Consider the following 18,562-nt stretch of genomic DNA (forward strand, 5'->3'; position numbering starts at 1 on the left):
ATGGGACAAGTTTTACCCTCTCCACTCCCCACTCTCCCTTTCGCTCCTCAGAAGCCCATAGCTCACCCCGTTCGCCCAAAGCTAGACTGGAAAGAGGCTGCTCTGAGTTAAAATAGTAACTCTTCATGTGTGTGGTACTTTAAAAACATCTTCACAGGTACACATCACTTGTAAGCTCGGTGGGTGGCAGAGTACCTCCACTGTACAGATGAGGTCCCTGGGGGCCTTAGAGATCACATGACTTGCCCAGTCTCACGGCTAGGAGAGGGCCAAGCCACGGCGTGACCCAAGGTCTGACATCTTGAGCCGGCCGTCTTCCTTCCGCATCGCAAGAACAAGTCCTGGCCGGGCTAGGCTCAGACCTCTCTTATTCTGCCTGGTAATTACTGTTTTTCTGTTTTAGGGGTTCCTTGGTCTGGGGCCCCATGGGATAGAGGTAATTACATCCTTAGCGATGCCCTTAGTCAGCAGCTTCCAGTCAGTCCCCGCGACCAAGCCCACTTCTGCCCTCTGTCCTTCCTCTGCCCCAGTGCTGCCAGCGTCTTGGGGACATGATCTGATCACGTTCTGTCTGTTCGATGCATCTGACTAGACAGACTGCCCATGAATGCTCTGTCTTCAGACAACGGGGTGCTCTTAGTCATCGGGGGCAAAAAGGGACACGTCGCAAATAGTGCTCCTCCAGGCCCACCCAGCTATTAGAAAGCACAATGTCTACTGACGCGTGGGGCCCAGGGACTGGGCCTTCTTATAGAAAGGACAATGCTTCCATGAGTGTTGCCCTCACTACTGTTCTTGCCCCCTGTCTGCTCAGGGGGGACAGCCAGCCTTCTCATGTGGCCTGAGGTCTGTACACTCTCTCTCGTACGTGTGCACACAGTCTTGCACTTAGGAAAAAAGGTGGAATCCCTTGGCATAGCCTTCAGGTAAGTCCCTGCAGAGCCAGCCCGGCCTGCCGCCCCCGCCTTATCTTGCATCCAGTCCCCTCTCCTCCTCTGCATCAGTCACTCCAGTCTCTGGTTGGCTTCCTCCCACCGTACTGTGTTTCCCACCCTCCACGGGGCCTGGCACGGAATGCCCTTCGCCCAGACCCTTCGGGCAGTCAGCCTTTCTCCATCCTTTAGGCTCAGGGCAGTCCGGGCCTCCTGAGAATGCCTCATCCAGCTCTTTCTCTAAGGAAGGTCCTTGTGGACGTAGACTGTAGCAGGCCGCTGCCCCGTAGCACTCTCACAATGCCAGTTCTTCTTCACGATTCGCTGGCTGGTGTCCGTCTAAACGCACTCGGTGTGAACGGGGCCGCTCTTCTTCTCTCAGCGCTGCATATTTTCTAAATACAGGAGCACACGGAGGACTTTCCAGATGAGTCACGTTTCTAAACCTGTCTGGAACGGGGCATCAGCTTGGGTCTCACAGCCCTCGAAAGTCACCGTACTCTTACTTTTCACGGATGACGCTTCCGATGCGGGACCAAGAGCAGCTCAGTTATCAAAGCCGTCATGAGGAGTGCTGGGGACGCACTGGGGATGTGTTGGGCGGCTAACCACAAAGTCAGCAGTTCGAGACCACGGGCTTCTCTACAGAAGAAAGATGGGGTGTCTACTCCCATAAAGGTGACAGCCTCAGAAAGTCAGGGGTGGTTCGGCCCTGTCCTATAGGGGCCACGAGGAGTCAGCAGTGACTCTGTAGCCGGGAGTTAGGTTTGTGGTCTATGGAGCTGCCCACACTTTGTCACACCAGCCATCTGAGACCTCGATGAAGACAGATGAGGATGAGTAGGATGGGTGGGATCTGAGCGGTTGTGTTTTCAACAGGCTTCTGGGTGCTGCCCATGCTGCTAGCCCAGGGCCCACCCTTGGAGTAGGGGTCGCGTAGTCTCTACTGTTCTCATGGTCCTTGGATTTGTTACAGAAATTAGGGGGGAAGTGAGAGGAGGTGTCCCTAGTAGGATGGGACATTAGACTGGGCCTCTCCTTACACTGGCTACTTAGGACTATACAGGGGCCATCCCAAAAGTGCACGGAAAGTGGACTTTGAAGATAATGGAATTTTTCCATAAACGTATGGCTTATGCATGTGGTTGGTCGGCTTCTTCAGAGCGTGTGGCTGGGTCCTGGGGAGGGGCAGTCTTCCAATGCCAACAAGGTGGAAGAACCCGGCAGTCTAGAGATCCAGCCTTGCAAATCACGTGGCATTATTCTCTGCCCTGCCTTGTTGGTCAGGGCCCACCAAGTTCTGCTTGGGTCCAAGGACCTAAGGACAGACCTGGCACTCAGATGGGAGGGGTGTCCTCCCAGAGGAGGGAGGAGCAGTACATAGAGAGCACGTGGGGTGGGAGGAGGACTCACGGCCGTCTTTGGAAAAGGGAATCCACCACTTGGCTTCATGTGACAGGAAATAAGGAAGGGTATCACAAGTAAAAAGTTACCTTTTGGCTCGATACCCCCCGCCCCCCCCCAAAAAGGCGATCCTCATTATTTGTGAATTCTGTACTTTCATCTCATTGACTCCCTAAGACCTAGTTGTGACCCCCGCAAGACAACATGGTCGTTGACAATCTGTGCATGCGCATAGAGGCAGGAGACTTGAGTTACCAGAGCTTACCTGTCCCTAGCTAGGGCTGGACAAGAGGGATTCCGTGTCCACTACGATACTATTCCTGACAACTTAGTGCGCTCAAACCGCCACGCATGACGTGAATCAACTGTGAATGAAATTCTGTGGATGTATAGTACGCATAACAATATTATATAGGTAATATAAAAACCACACTCCTGGCTTTCCTGTGGGCCACCGGCTTTACCTGAAACACCAGTCTAGGGAATGATGCTGGTGGGGAACGGGACAGCAAACGATGTTGGCCAAGCCTTGTACACTTTCATCTGGCTGCCAGGAAATAACTTGGCCACCTAGCGATGTCACCCTTGGCCATCCCGCTTCCTGTTCCGAGACCTTGTGCAAGTAACAGAGCCCTAATTCCCCCATCTGCTACATGAGGATTATTGTTTCGAATGAGATATTTTTGGAAAAATGAATCATCCAGTAAGTGGTACCTACTCAGCTCTCAATAGGCATGTCTCCTTTTCTGTCACGTCCCCTCTCCCCAAATCCCCAGTGGGCCCCGATCCTCGAGTCTGGGAGGGAGAAGCAGCCTACTCCAGCCATAGTCAGCCATGGAGTGGCGTCTGGTCGCCCCAGCTCGGCTGTGCTTGGAGGAGGGTGGGGGCCGGAGGCTGCCGCAGTTCTTCCAGCTTATTCTGAATCATGCCTTCTCTTACTTTGAAGTCACCAGCTTGGCTTGCAGGTAAGAGGGGGCTGGAGGCCATCTGACAGCCCACCTGGCCCAGCTGGAGAGTTGAGGAGCCCCTGCTTGGAGGCCATGGTCAATGCTATGGGGATGTTGTTGGCACCAGGACAGGGCACTGGCAGTGGTAGAATAAGCCGTGGTCTGGAGACAGCTGCTGCTGCTCAACGCACAGCTGTCCCCCTGCGACCTCATCCATCTCCAAGAAGATGGTGAGAACGCTCAGCCGGGGGCAGCCAGCAGGAGAGCCTCAAACTCAGAGGGCTATAGTGCACACCAGGGGTCCTCAAACTTTTTAAACTCAGACCCATTGGCGGGCCCGACTATAGTTTAAAAAAACAACAACACACAACTATGAACAAATTCCTATGCACACTGCACAAATCTTACTTTGAAGTGAAAAACAAAATCACCCGCAGGGCTGGAGAAATGTCCTCAGCGGCCGCATGTGGCCCGTGGGCCGCAGTTTGAGGACCCCTGATGCAGACTTTCACCTGTTCGTGCCCATCCCGCTTCACCACAAATAACACCTTCAAGAGGAGTTGTTGATGTTTCCTGTCTGCTTTCCAGAGGAGAAAGTGGGTTGAGTGTCCACTACGAGCAGCTAGAGATGGCCATGTGGTGGCCTAGGCCTCTGTCACTCTACATAGTCTCCCTGCAGCCCTGGCAGCCATGCCTCAGGAATCTCTTTGCTCATGGCCTTGGCTGGCCCAGACACCTTCCCCACATGGCTGCCTGGGTCGGAATCAGGCCCTTTGGGCGTGTGGTGGAGTGCCGCTGCCGGGAGCGCGGCATTTCCCAGGGCAGGGACGGCTTGAGAACTCCTTGACACAGGTCTGGTGGGCTCAAGGCCCACTCTGCCAGCCCCCAGAGGCCCTCTTGCTTCCTCGGTTGGGCCTCTTTTCTTCTAAGTTCCCTTCCGCCCAAACAGCGGTCCTCTACGCCTAGGGCCCTCTGGGTCTGAGGGAAACGAGGGGACAGGGGCGTTTCAGAGATGGCCAGCAAACCTGAGGCAGGACCTTGGGGGGAAGGCAAGCCACACTTCACGTCTGCCCCCTGCTCTGCCCGCAGGTCTCTGGATGGGCGGCTGCAGGTGTCCCACCGGAAGGGGCTCCCCCATGTCATCTACTGCCGCCTGTGGCGGTGGCCTGACCTGCACAGCCACCACGAGCTGCGTGCCATGGAACTGTGTGAGTTCGCCTTCCACATGAAGAAAGATGAGGTGTGCGTGAACCCCTACCACTACCAGAGAGTGGAGACGCCAGGTCAGCCTCCTGCCCCTGCCCCTCCTCCTCCTGCCCCTGCCCCTCCTGCTCCTGCCCGGGATGGTGGGATGGTTGGGGGAGCCAGCCGGCCGGGGGCTGATCCACCTCTGCTTTGCCTCCTGTGCAGTTCTACCTCCTGTGCTGGTGCCGCGACACACGGAGATCCCGGCTGAGTTCCCCCCACTGGACGACTACAGCCATTCCATCCCCGAGAACACTAACTTCCCGGCGGGCATCGAGCCCCAGAGCAATATTCCAGGTATGCTGGTGCACTGGCTGCCTGGGGTCCCCAGGGGACGCCACAGCCCAAAGTGGTTTCTGCCCCCCTTCCCTGCTCTCTTCACACCCCCCCCCCCTCCCAGCCAGGCCCCGGGCTGACTCAGAACCGCATCCCTTTGGGGAGAACACTCGTGGCCTAGGCTGGCTCCCCACTCGCTGTTGATGCTTTTCTTGGCCTGGGAGCAGCGTGACCCTTCCGCCTGGCCTCCAGCACCATCATTTATTTTGGAAGCGGAAGTGGTGATGCTGTGTTTCTCGCACCACCCTCTCGTCGTCATGGTGCTGGGGTTCCGACAGGATCCCCAAGGGAGGGTCTCTCGGGGCCTGCAGGAGAGGTGGCCCGCAGAGTGCAGTGGGGCCAGCCCTATAAGTAAGCCTGGGGCGGGGTCTTTTGTCCATGGCTGGGGACACCTGACTGCACACCCTGGTGAAGGGTTACAATCTGGGTGGAGCTGGAGGTTGAATTCAAGAGTTTTTAACTCTGCGACCGAGAGCCTGTAAGTGTTTCCGGAAGCCCGAAATTCACATGCAAATAATGTGTGAATAGTTTGACTTTCTCCTCAGCTGACAACGCTGCTCTAACTTGACCTTGTGCACCCAGTTACTGGACTGAGGTTAGGGTTAGAGGGAGTGGCCTGTGGGCTTGGGTCAAACCTCTAGGCATAACCAGGCTGGCCTCCTCGCCCACACCTGCCCTCTGGATCCGTCCACAGGTAGTCCTGGTGCCTGGAGGTGACTCACCCAAACCTCCACTCATGCAGCAAACCTTTCACTCAGGCGCTGCCTGTTGTTGAACTTGTAACCTCACTGGGAAGCTAAGACACAGCCCTGGAAAAGACAGCCCTAACAGCAGTAAGGGCAGGTGTGCAGGGGAAGCTAGTGGGGTCATGGGGGCAGAGGTAAGGCCATAGCTTAGTAGCTTCTCAGAGGACAGAGGGCAGTGAACGCTGAGATAGGTGCAGAGGCTTCCCAGAGCGGTTGGCGCTTACACCTGAGCTTCCAGGGGAGGGGAGATGGGCCTAGGTGTTCGTGTAGGAATGAGTGTTTCTAAGTCAGGGTGATAAGGAGGGTGCCCACAAAGGCAGTTTCAGTCAAAGGGAAGCTGGGGGTTGACAGGAATGTGGCCAGCACCCATGAGGTGCCAGTGCACTGGCCCAGGACCTCAGTGTCCCCAGCGCCCACCAGCAGATAGCCCTGGAAGTAAGCGATGCTTGCAAACGGCATCTTAGACCCCAGACCCTGGAGACCCTTTGATGAACCAGCTTCCTTCTGATTCCCAGAGACCCCACCCCCTGGCTACCTGAGTGAAGATGGAGAAACCAGTGACCACCAGATGAACCACAGCATGGATGCAGGTGAGAGCCTCCCAGGGGCACCCTTAGTTGTTACTGAACCTGCCATCCCTTCTCCGCTCGCCCTCCCTCCCCCGCTTTCTCCATTCTCTCCTCCCCGTGGATATTTATAGAGCCATCACGATCTGCCAGGGACTGTGCTGGGTGTGGTAGTGACTGTCGTCCTGTGGGTCCTGCTGGGAGAAGCCATGCAGCACCCAGAGCTCAGAGCAGGGCCACCTCCCCCGCCTGAGAGAAGAGCAGTGCTCGGCAGTCAGGGCAGGTCTTCCGTGCACGAGGTGGAGGTGGCCAAGCCATCAGGGCAGGCAGAAGGTGCGCCAGGTGGAGTCTCGAAGGTATGGGCAGGAGAACTCCATGGGGCTGGATCTGATCCCCCAAGGTGATGAGATGCCATTTAGCCTGTGGCCCAGGGGGACATTCCTGCAGGATTTCTGCCTTCGGGAGCTATTGCTGGCAGTGGGGTGCAGCGTGGGCCAATGGGAGGAGACCCTGGATGGAGGCAAGGCTGGTGGGGAGGGAGACCCGCAGGAGCAGCTGTTGGTGTGTGGTGACCCACTGCCATCCATGTGCTCCAGCCCCCGGGGAGCCAGTCCCATTCTCGCCAGCCACCGCTCCAGATGTTCCCTGGTCGGTCGTCTGTTAGGGGATCAAGTTGGCATCAACCCAGCAGCTCCTGGAAGTGCAGCCCAGCTGCCACTTAGGACGGGCATGTGTGGTGTGGGGCTGGGAGAAGAGGAGGAGGGAGCCAAACAGATGTTCCAGGTCATTGATGGTGGGCACGCCTGGCACTTCCAGAGCCAGCTGTCCTGGCAGCCTACAAGAGAGGGTGCATTTCCTGAAAGGATGAAAGAGACTCCCATGTAGACATAGGGTCCTTGAGGTCTACGGTGGGCATCGTGGCTCTTTGGGCTTTGACACTCCCTCCCTGGATGAGGGGCTGGCAGTGGGGACAGTGGGGGCCTGTGTGGAGTGCCCAGAAAGCCTTCCTGTATATGATGCCAGGTGAGTGCTGAGAGCTTGCAGCGATTAAATGCTGGTGTGGGCAGCAAGCCAGCTAGGCAGCGTCTTCCCAGAGGCTGCATTCTCACCCGCCCTTCTCTCGTCCAGCCTTGCTGCTCGGCATAATTTGTACAATGATCACCGTTATAGCCAGGAGAAAACAGACCAGAGCCCGAGGTCTGTCTCTGGGCGGAGCTGCCACGTTTCTACTCGCTCAGTCCTCATTTCTTCTCCCTCCTCCTCCTCCTCCTCTTTGCTCTACCCCATTTTCTCTTCCCTTCCTCTCTTGCTACAGGTGTGTCTGCAGGGCCCTGCTAAGAACAGTCGTGCTTTTAGCAAAAGTGGAGCTGGAGCTGGAGGGACCCCCAGCCAGCCCCGTGGAGGGGAGGGGGTCCTGTTTGTCCTCTGTTCTCCATGCCAAGTTGCCCTCTTAGAAACCAATCCCGTGGCCCCAGGGCTTGGTGTCCCTGCCAACTGAAGTGTGGCAGTGTCTCAGTCAGAGCTGGGAGATCACTTTGTCCCTCCTGTGTCTTCTCTGACACACACACAGCCCTGCACACCCATGGGAGGGCCCCCCAGCCTTCCAGAGCCTTCAGGACTGGGGCCACTTCTAAGCTGGACACAGACATGGTTCAACACCTACTGTTATTGAGTGGCTACTATCTGCTAGTGGTAGGAACCCGAGTGGCCTAGTGGTTACGTGTTGGGCTGCAAACCGAAAAGGCAGCAGTTTGAAACCACCAGCTGCTCGGCAGGAGAAAGATGGGACTTTCTACCCGTCAAGAGTGACAGTCTGGGAAGTGCACGGAGGCAGCTCTCGCCTGTCCGGCAGGGTTGCTGTGAGTCAGAATCGACTGCGTGGCAGGGGTTTGGTTTGTGTTGACTCTGTGCTAAGGAAGCCCTAGTGGCTCGACAGTTGAGGGCTCAGCTATTAATCCAGAGGCAGTGGCTCCAACCTGGACAGCCTGCTCCCATCAGGATCACAGCCTAGAGCACACTGTTGGGGCAACGCAGAACTGCCTCCACAGCACCTCATGACGCCGTGCCTCACCTACTAGCAGGCCCCTGGGTGCCCTCGAATGGTGTGCGGTGGACTGCGACCCCAAAGGTGGTCAGGTAGAACCTCCCCAGCCATCTTCGGAGGAAAGACTGCCCAGCCTGCTCCCAGGGGATCATGGCCCAGCTCCACGGAGCAGCTCTGCTCTCCCCTGGGGCGGCGGGTAGGGGTGGTGACCTGCGTGTACCGGGACTGTGTGGCAGGCACAGTGTGGTGATGCATCTGACATTCAGCCTCATTTAATGTGCACCCGTCACCACAGAGTCAAGGCTCAAAGTGATCATTATCACTATGTAACTCAGTGGTGATGTGTCCGGGCTACGGGGCAGATTCTGACACCACGCAGCGGTTATTACACACACACACACACACACACACACACACGCCCCAGGGAGTCCTTTCTTGGGGGAGAGACAGAAAGGGCTCCTCCCTTGGCCTCACGGAGGGTACAGTTGAGTTAGGGGCAGCACCAGGCCCCACGAGCAGTTCAGAGCAGTAGGTGCTTAAGGCCAGTTGCAAAGCCCAGCCAGCAGGGTCTGGGCCATCCCAGACACGGTGAGCTGGTGGAATCTGGGGGCAAGACCAAGTCGGTCCCCCTAGACACAACAAAACCCCCCTGATGCCGTCGAGTTAATTCTGACTGCTGGGGACCCGGCGCATGCCAGAGCAGAGCTGTACTCTGCAGGGTTGTCAGTGATGGTAATTTTGTGGGGGCAGATCCCCATGGCCTTGTTCCCATAGGGGGGTGGATTTCAACATCTCCAGATGTTCCCAAGTCAGTTGCTAGGGGATCAGATTGGCATGAAACCCATTTGGGTTTGTAGTCAAAGTGCCTACAGTTTATGCCACACAGCACACAAGCCATACCCCACCCCACCCCCAACAAAAACAAGCCAAGCCCCACCCCTGAGTGGTAGCTATTCTATGGGACAGAACAGAACTGCCCCATAGGGTTTCCAATTCTTTTTTTCCCCAGCATCATTTATTTTATTATTATTTTTAAATCATTTTATTGGGGCTCAAATACAACTCTTATCACAATCTGCACATACATCAGTTGTGTAAAGCACACCTACACATTCGTTGCCCTCATCATTCGGGTTTATAGGCCCAGACAGCCGCTTCTTTTCAAACCCCGCAGAGTGGCTGGTTGGTTCAAACCACTGACCTCTGGATTAGCAACACAACACTAAACCCACCATGCCACCAAGACCCCTTAAGCCAGGCCTACCAGGGCATCCACAAATAAATTACTCTCCATAGCCTTGTGGACGCCAGGAACAGATGCCGGGCAAGCAGTGTGTACTTCAGAGAAAGCCGTTACTCTTCTCCGGAAAGCTGACGCCACATGATGGTTTTCTTTGGGGGGTGGAGGGGGTGGATGGAGTGGGGGGGAGAAGGGGTAACAGAGTAAGAGAACCAGGTAAGTTTAAACTTTTCCCCACATGCACACCGGCGTTTTGCACACACCATGAGGCCCTTTGCAGTGGGAAAGGATGGGCAGTGGGTGTTTCCAGCTGCCAGAGCCCCTGCGGCATCTACCTGGGGGCAGTGACCGGTGAGGCCCGGGCAGCTCCAAACCTCCCTGTCTGGCTGCAGAAGTAGCCTTGGACTGCTTGGGCTTTGGGGCTTCCCTGTTCCCTTGCTTTTCCTGGAGGGCCGGGGGTGGAGAGGGCGTAGCAAACAGGAAGGAGGCCCCAGTGGCGTAGGGGTTACACATTGTGCGACGATCCACAAGGTCAACGTTCAAAGCCGCCAGCCGGCCCTCAGGAGGAAGACGGGACTTTCTCTTCCTATTAGGAACGACAGGCTCAGAGCCACAAAGGGAGTTCTGCCCTGTCGTCCATGCACTCAATGGCGGAGTTTGGTTTGGGATTTTGGGGAGTGCAGGCAGGTCTATGTCGCCTGGAGGAAGCCGACAGCCGTGTGAGTTGCGCCCCCGGTCCTGGGTGGGGTACTCAGACATCAGCTTCTGTTAGAGCCTACTTCTCATGGGGGTGGGGGAAACCGCGGTCCAGAGAGGACGTGCTGGGCCAGGCCCATGGGGTCACACCTCCTGCTGGTTGCCCCATCTCAATGGACATGTTTGAAAACGGGGCAGTCCAGGCCAAGTCTCTTTGCCAAAGTCTCTCAACTCTCTCACACCTTGCAGGTTCTCCAAACCTCTCCCCAAACCCGATGTCCCCGGCGCACAACAACTTGGGTAAGTACCTCCTTGTCCCTCTGCTTGGACTCCTCAGGCAGCAGCCCCAGCTGCTGCTGGTGGTGGTGGCCTGGGGGCAGGGCTGCAGTGTCGCTGAAGGTAAGGAAGGCTCTCCCCTCTTCCCACTGGCCCCCTCCCCCCCCAGGTTTCTGGTTACAGTGATGCTGGGGTCACCCACAGAACAAGGAAACCTGAGAACCGCAGTGGCGGGAAAGGCAGCCTTATGCTGGGTTGATAGGTCCCCCGGGTGCTGGTTAGACGTGAGTGAATGCATATCCCCCAAACCGTGTGCCCGGGAGAGGGGGCCAAGCACACAGGTGTGGTTTGATGCAAAGCCAGGGGCCCAAGACTGAGCAGGCTCCCACCCCCGACTTCCAGAGACTTGTCCCAGAAACACCTTTTTGGACGTTACTGAGCATTTCATCTTAAATTTTGGTCATTTTAATTAAAACAGTAACCAGAACGGAATTTTAAAGCAAACGATGTGGTCGTGACCCAACCACCCTAATATATAAGCACTTTCAGTCTCACGTTCCTCCTTATGTTTGTGGAAGAAGGCTCAGAAAGTTCATGGAAAAACAGCTGAAAGAGAATAGGATTGTCCCACATACCCTTTGAGGTCTAGACAGATCTCCTGTTGTGTTCCTCTGGGTGGACTAGAGAAACAAATTCATAAACACGCGTATGTATATAAGAGAGAGGTTTACATACAAGAGGAATTGAACATTGAGAAAACATCCCAACCCAGTCCAGTCCAAGGTCATAAGTCCGATATTAGCCCATATGTCTGACAGCAATCTACAAAGTCCTCTTCAGACTGAAGAAACACATGCAATGATGCCAAATGTAGAAGATCACAGGCCAGTGGGTAGAAAGTCTTTGGTGGTAGAAGCATCTCACCGCTGGCAGGGGTTTCCACGTGCCCATTCCAGTTCCCAGGGCTGCATTATCAAGGTAGGTCCATGTGGCATCTCCTCAGGGATGCCTCGCAGGAAGTCAGCCTCGTCAGTAGAGCGTCTCCAAGGGAGTGACAGAGAGAGAGGTTTCTTCTGCCTCCAAGGAGCAAGTCCCAGATTCCCAGAATTCTCAGAAGGCCATGCCCACAGAGAAGGCACATTGGCTATCTCAGGATTGACAGCCTAGACTCCACCACTACCCTTTTAATCCTTAAATTGACACCAGATTGGGTGACTACCACACCTGTACCCCTCACCATCACAACTGCAACTATCGTGCCATATCCAACTTCCAATTCTTGTTCTCCGTTACATTATTTTGTAAACACATCTCCATGCTTAGATGCCCTGTTTACCATTTTGAGGGCCCTGGGTAGTGCAGACAGGCCCTGGCAGCACTGTGGGTCAAGGGTTGAACTGCTAACTGCAGGGCTGGGGGTTCAAACCCATCAGCCGTTCCTTGTGAGAAAGATGAGGCTGGCTGCTCCTGCAAAGCTGTAGGGAGCAGTTCTGCGCGCACCCTCGGGTTGCTCTGAGTTAGTTTCAACGCGATGGCAGTGGGTGTGGGTGGTAAAAAGATAAGCTACGGTGACCCAGTGGTTAAGCCATTTCTGTTGACCCAAAGGGGGGTGGTTTGAACTCCCCAGCTGCTCTGTGGCCAGCTGCGTCCGTGAAGATGTGTCCCCTTGGAGACCTCCCTGGGGAGTTCTGCTCAGTCCCACTGGGTCGGGGTGAGTGGGAGTCACTCAGCCAGCCACAGGAGATTGGGTTTGATCTGGGTTGGCAGGTACAAATGGTGGGCACCCGAGCCCAAAGGCTGGCTGGGGGAGCACCCTGAGAGGCACCTTGAAGGCAAAGCCTGGCCGCCTTCCTCCCTGGAGATCCCTGGGGAAGCAATACCCCTGTCACGTGATGGGAGGGTGGGCTGGCCTGTGATGGGGAGTGGTCTCACAGCTCCTTGAAGAGGCCTGACCTTGGTTTGGGCCCCCAGCCGTGCAGAGAGTGGGGTCAGGTTTACAGAGAGCCACTCTAACCTACCAGGAGTTGCCCTCCACTCTCCAGCTGGGACGGGCTCATCTCACGCACTCTGGTGGCTTTGGCGTGGAGCCTGCCAAGGGTGTAAAACAAATGGAATATATGATTCGTTTTTATTACCGGGAGGGCTTTTTTCTTTTTTTAATGTTCTGGTCTGGTAATTTTAGGAAATGCAGTCGGATTCTGTTTGGGGCTCCATGGCCGGGACTTCGTCTGTGGGTTTGGTGACTAGAAGGGAACGGGGCTGGTGAGGCCCCCTTTGCTCTGCAGTCCGCACTGAGAGCGTTCCATGATGAACCTCCTCTTTGGGATATTGAGGGTCGCTGGGGAAGCTCTGAGAGCCGGCGGACAAGTGGGAAGACCCCATTCCTGATGCGAAGGGGCCGTCTGCAGGATTGAACACAGCCCCGCAGGGGAGAAGCCATGTTCACACTTGAGAGATGAAAGGCCTTGCTCACGCACTTGACTCTGAGCTTTTGAGGTTGACTGGTTTAGGTTTCATTTCTGAGCCATTTCCCCACCCAGCGGCCGAGGCCACACTTCGTCATCAGGCCTTATAGCAGGCGTTTGCCTTTGAAACCCCAGAGGTCAGCGTGGAGGAGTGGCCACCCGACACAGTGGTTCGGGCAGAGGGTATGCTATGAATTCCCCTCTAGACTGTGTGGACAGGGATGTGTCCTGGAGTTTGGATCAAAGCAGAGTCCTCCTGGGCAAGGCTCTCCCTTCTCACTGCCCTGCCCTCCAGCTGCTCATCTGAGAGTTGGAATTCCTAGGTCGTTACTCCGGCCTTGATCTGGTTACATCTCTGCTGGGAAGATCTGATTCGGGGATGAGTCGGGGGGCAAGTTGAGGGGTGAGTCAGCCACTGAGTCAGAGTTCGTTAGGACTCACAGGCCCCACAGCCTTTCTGCATCATGGGCTCTAGCTCCCCAACTTCAGCCCAGCCAAAGCCATTGGCTTCCCCCCTGGCCAGAAGAGTCCTGTAGACTCCCATGTCCCAAGGGGAAGGAAAGGAGGTGGCGACGGTGACGGTGACGGCAAACACGGATTGCGCACCTAGAGTTCACTGAGTATTGTATTGCTCAGGGTGCTCCCTGCATTTTTAACTCCATTAACCTGCATGACACCCTTGTAAGGTAGGTGGTGTTAGTTGCTATTGAAGAAGAGATTTCGACTCAGAGTGGGCCCCACGTGTGCAGCGTACAGTGGCTCCTTAAGGGTTTGAAAGTTGCAACCTTTCAGAAGCAGGTCATCAGGACGGTCTTCCAAGGAGCTGCTGGGTAGGTTTGAACCACCAACCTCTGAGCTAGTAGCGGAGCATTGGCTTAACTTGTGTGCACCACCTCGCACCTCATCAGGTAGTATACCTGTTCCTTGCTTTGGCTCAACCCAGGTCACACAGCTAGTAAGTGTGGGCACTGGCTTTGAGTTTGGCCCTTGGAGGTCCACAGCATGTGCCCCATCGGCATCATGGCCCCCCGCTCAGCTAGCCCCCCACTTTCTCATTCAGAAGAACGAGAGTCAGAGAAGGGCATCCATCCAGGTCTAGTTACGGACAGGAGGAGCCCTGGTGGCATAATGGTTACTTGTTGGGCTCTACGAGCCTCAAGATCGGCAGTTCAGAACCACCAGCTGCTTCTTGGGAGAAAGACATGGGCACTTTACTCCACATCCGGGTTCACCTTGGAAACCCACGGGGGCAGCTCTACCCAGTCCTACCGTCACTGTGAGTTGGAACCAACTTGATGGCAGTGAGTTTGGTTTCGGTTTGTGTTCGGGACAAAGGGGCCCTGGGTGTCGCTGTGGATTAGCCATTGGGCTACTAACTGCAAGGCTCGCCGTCCAGACCCCCCAGGCGCTTTGAGAAGCATGTGCTGTCTGCTCCTGTGAAGGTTTACTGTCTTGGAAGCCCTGTATAGGGTTCCACAGATCAGTGGGTAGTGGGACTGGGGGACATATGTCAGGCTGACGCCCTTGTACCCTGCGCAGCCCCTGGGTGGGAGCCACGCCTGCCTGTCCTTCCCTCCCCTTATTCCTCATACAGCTTGTTTCCGTGCACCCGCCCAGGAAGGTCTCAGGAATGACATCAGGGTGCTGGGCACTAAATCACCACAAACCAGGAAGTAGGAGCAGCCGGTATGCTCTGCGGGGTGCAGAGGAAGAAGAGGCGGCCTCACTGGGACACACTTTCAGCCCTGCCTGCGGCGGCCCTCTGTATTCTCATTCAGTCAGCATTTGTGATTGCCTGCTAGGGGCCGATGCTGGGGGTCCCAAGCTGGGTGAGAGCATGGCATTCGCAGCCTGGATGGTTGAGGGTGTCCGTGCCCAGCAGTGTTGTGGAGTGCCAAGTACCAAGGGCACACGCTCTGAGGAGGGAGGACCTGGCATGCCCAGGATGCAAACTCAGGATGTGGTGGGGAAGATCGCAGAGGCTCATCCGTCTGTGAGCTGGGCTCTGTGAAGGAGAAAGTGAGGGCTAGACCTCAGAGGGGGAAGCAGTGGGCCAGGGAGCGCTCAGAGGACAGCTGGCCTTGCCATGGCCAAGGGCAGCTCCTTCGGGTTCCTGCTGAGTGTCCATGGAGGCCTCGGGGAGAGCGGTTTGAGTGGAGAGGAGGGGCCTGAAGTGGTCAGCGTTGGGCTGACGGGTGAAGGGAAGGTGGGGCCCCAGAGATCGAGAGCAGAGACAGTGTGTGTATTTCTTCTTGGTGGCCAGGTATACAGTGGGCCCTTCCTGGAAAAGGACAGGCCTTGCCTCGGGACATCGGATCATTTCTTTCAAAGAAGGGATTGTGAAACCGAAGCCCGAACAGCACAAGGCACCTTCTTCCCTTTTCTCTCCACGCAGGCGTTCTTGGCCTGGGGCTCAGGAAGGCTGCCCTTCCTGCAGCAGAGGCCGCTCTCGTGACCCTGGGGTGGGGGCGGGGGAGGCCGGCTCTCAGTAGCACCCCCCACCTCCAGCCTTGTCTTTCAGGGAAGGGGGTATGAGCAGGTGATGTTCCTGTTGTGACACAGGGTGCTCCGTGACTCACCTGGAATTTCCAAAGCGGTTAAGTCAGAGGGATTGGGGCCAGTGGAGGGGAAGGGGGGAGGCAGCTGGGGGCAGAGGGGTAGGAAAAAGATAAGGAGCTGGGTCCTGCCGGGTGAGCGAAGTTCCTGCTTTAGAGTGAGGTGTTCTGGGTGAGGCCTTGACCGGGGGCAGTAACGTATATGGGTGGGTGCCCCAGGCGGGATGAAGCAGGAGTCAAGGGTGGCGATACATTTCCCAGAGTGCATGGGGGCAGGTGTGGCATCTCCTGCCAAGAGAGAAAGGCGGGTGGCCGGCAGGGCTAGTGGCAAGACCCCGGTCTTCCAAAGACAGGATGGGGCTCCAGGTGCCCCATGCTGCTCAGCGCCAGGCCTCACCTGGCTCAGGTCACCTGTGAATCACAGACCAGGGTCTGCGATGCCGGGGCGTTAGCCGATGAGACTGTGGCGCTGGGCAGGGCTGGTCTTAGGTAACAAGAGCCTGGGGGTCTCTGTGCACAGCTTGGTTTACAGATCTCCTTCTTTTGACATAGGTTGGAATTGCGCCTCTTCTTCCCCCGCTAATTTCCAAGGGCAGTGCTGGGTTGAGGCTGCGGGGGCAGGGGTGGGTGGGGGGTGATGGGGGCCGGGCTGCTAGCCCTCTAGCCCTCCAGCACAGGTGGCCCAGATACCCCGGCCTGGTTCTGTGTGGAGCAACGGGGACTGCTTCCCACTCCATCAGCCCCCTTAAGAAAAAGTTCTTCTGTGAGAGGGACGGGCACGCCGGTCGGGCACGCAGGTCGAGAGGGATGTGGGGATCGGTGTGTGCAGCTGGAGCTGCCTCTTACAGCCCCAGCGGACGCAGCCTACGCCAGGCCTCTGCTGTTTACATTTTGACCTTGCCACGTCATCAGTGCTCCTGGCCTGTGTCCAGGCTCTGCTTTCAATTTATAGTAGAAAGTTACACCCCGCCCCCACCCATCTCTTGCCTCCCCCCTCCCCCTCCCTTTACCGTATTTGGCTTTCTTGCACATGTTTTTAATAGGCGTCCCTTAATCCAAGTGTTTCCTTCGGGGTTTTATTCTGTTTTCTTTTCCTTTAAACAAAACAGACATCCATGCCAGCTTGGAACAGGGCTCCAAACTGAAGCCAGCCTGGTGCATTAGGCAGCGGGAGCCTACCACGAATTCGGGGGTCCAGGCCCCCCCGCCCTGGGGAGAGCCTGGCTGCCTCCATGCTGGTGGGGGCGGGGCCCAGGGCGCCCGATGCCCCATCACCTTGGCTGGAGCTTGAGATGGGCACAGACCCCCAGGCCTGCCCGGGACATGGGCTGCGTAAGGGAAGGCCTGGCACGTGCCTCTGGCCACCCTCCTAGGTGTGTGCATCATCGTCAGCTTGGGGAGCCAGGGCTTGCTCTCCTGCAGCTGCGGAGCGCTGTCCTTCCAGAGGGGCCTTCAGCGGCTGGTCTGCAGGTCCTATGGCAACAGAGGCCCCCCAGTCAAACTGCCTCTGCGTTTCGCAGAGCCCATGAAACCGGAGCAGTGGGTGGGCCAGCTTGCTCAGGGCCTGTGCGTGTTCTCTCTCGGCCTTCCTGCCTGCCCTTTCTTGCCCTCCTCGCTGGCTCACCCCGGCCTCCTGCCCTTTACCTCTTCCCTTCCATGGGGGCCTCCTCCCTTTCGTCCCCGCCTTCCTTTTCCTTTCTTCCTGAGCTTTGCTCCCCTTCTCCCTGCCTCCCTCTGCGTCCTCCCTCCTCCTCTCTTTCCTTCCTTCCTTCCGGCAGCAGCATTCTACTGAGAGATTTAAGACTTTGTGTTAAGACAACCTGCATTTCCCGCATAACTCATAAGCCTTGTCCGATCACAAACCAAAGCCAAGTCACACAGCACGCTCTCCTCGTTCAGCCTTGTCTGCTAGGAAGCTCAGCCCAGCGGCACGGTTCTTCAGTAGTTGTCACCTCTTGGTTAGCCCGTGGGTAGCAGTCTTCTTTGCCGGGTTCTCGATCATTCTCTTTGCTTGTGCTGACTGGTGTGAACACGGCCTTTGGGAAGGGCACGCAGACAGTGAAAAAGAAAGTGTGCCGATTGATGTGTGTATGGATTGTGATAAGAGTTGTACGAGCCCCCAATAAAATGATTTTTTTTAAGTGCAGTCCAGGCAGGCCCCGGAGGTGTGGCTGTAGCTGTGGTCTGCAGCTCCACTCCCGGAGTTGCCGTGGGGAACAGCTGAGGGGTGAGGGGAGGTAAGCACAAGCCGGGCTGCCTCTCCTTGTTTGCAGGGCATAGGAAACATGTGGCTGGATGGGCAGGCCTGGTGCATCCCACTCCTGAATGCTGGCTGCCCCAGCCAGACAGCACTCTGAAACGGGCAGCCTTCAAGCATGGCCTCCGGCCTGATGACACAGCTCCTGTACCAGGCTCCTTCCATCCTGCTAGGATGCCTGTCCAGTGGTGATTGGATCAGGACTCAGATCTCCTTGGGGGACCTCTTGGCCAAGGTCCCCAAGCTGTCATCTCATTCCTGAGCCTCCTTGAAGCCGGAGCCCACACCTTCCCAGTGCATGGCCTCAGCACCGTGTTCCCTAGCTGCTGGCTTTTCTTACTCTGGTGGGAGGGCTCTGCCAGTACTCCTGGGGACCTAGCTCATGTGCTTAGCCTTGGACTGAAGCCAGGGGCTTATCGTTTGGGAATGAGGACTCTGTGTGCTGTTTGGCATATTACTGGGGAAGCCAGAGGTGGTAGTCTGATCAGCCCAACCTGCCTGCTCTGAGGGCTCCGTGGCAGAAACACAGTGGCCTAGGTGGCCTGGTTTGGATGCCTTCGAGGACACTATAGTCATGGCCCAGGCTAGCAAACCGAGCTCAGAGAGCAGTCTCCAAGGTCACGCAGCAAGGTCAGCAGAGTCTACACTAGAACTGGGTCTTCTTCACCTGGCCAGCAGCCCCTTCACAATACCTGTTGTTCCCCGCATGTTGTCTTGAATCCTTTGAATGCTTGGCTTGTTCTTGGATTTTTAAAATTTATTTTCTAACGTTTCCAAAGCAACACAGCTGAAATAGTTGGTGACCACATTGTTTAGAATGAAGCTTATCTCATTGGAATGTTGGAGCCGAGCC

General features: G+C 56.3%; 1 protein-coding gene across 1 annotated transcript in view; it reads left to right on the forward strand.

Moving 5' to 3' along the window:
• The window catches only part of SMAD3 (SMAD family member 3), a gene marked incomplete at its 5' end in the record, with an annotated part of 138,121 nt that overhangs the window by 104,303 nt on the left and 15,256 nt on the right, over positions 1 to 18,562 (forward strand). The window contains 4 exons of the mRNA XM_013007058.2: positions 4,373 to 4,566; positions 4,694 to 4,825; positions 6,126 to 6,200; positions 10,406 to 10,456. Of these exons, the coding sequence (XP_012862512.2) occupies positions 4,373 to 4,566; positions 4,694 to 4,825; positions 6,126 to 6,200; positions 10,406 to 10,456 (452 nt within the window). The remainder of the gene's footprint in view (positions 1 to 4,372; positions 4,567 to 4,693; positions 4,826 to 6,125; positions 6,201 to 10,405; positions 10,457 to 18,562) is intronic.

This window comes from Echinops telfairi, unplaced genomic scaffold (genome assembly GCF_000313985.2).
Source record: "Echinops telfairi isolate 266 unplaced genomic scaffold, ASM31398v2 ScPeMD7_7475;HRSCAF=8513, whole genome shotgun sequence".
Classification (NCBI taxonomy): domain Eukaryota; kingdom Metazoa; phylum Chordata; class Mammalia; order Afrosoricida; family Tenrecidae; genus Echinops; species Echinops telfairi.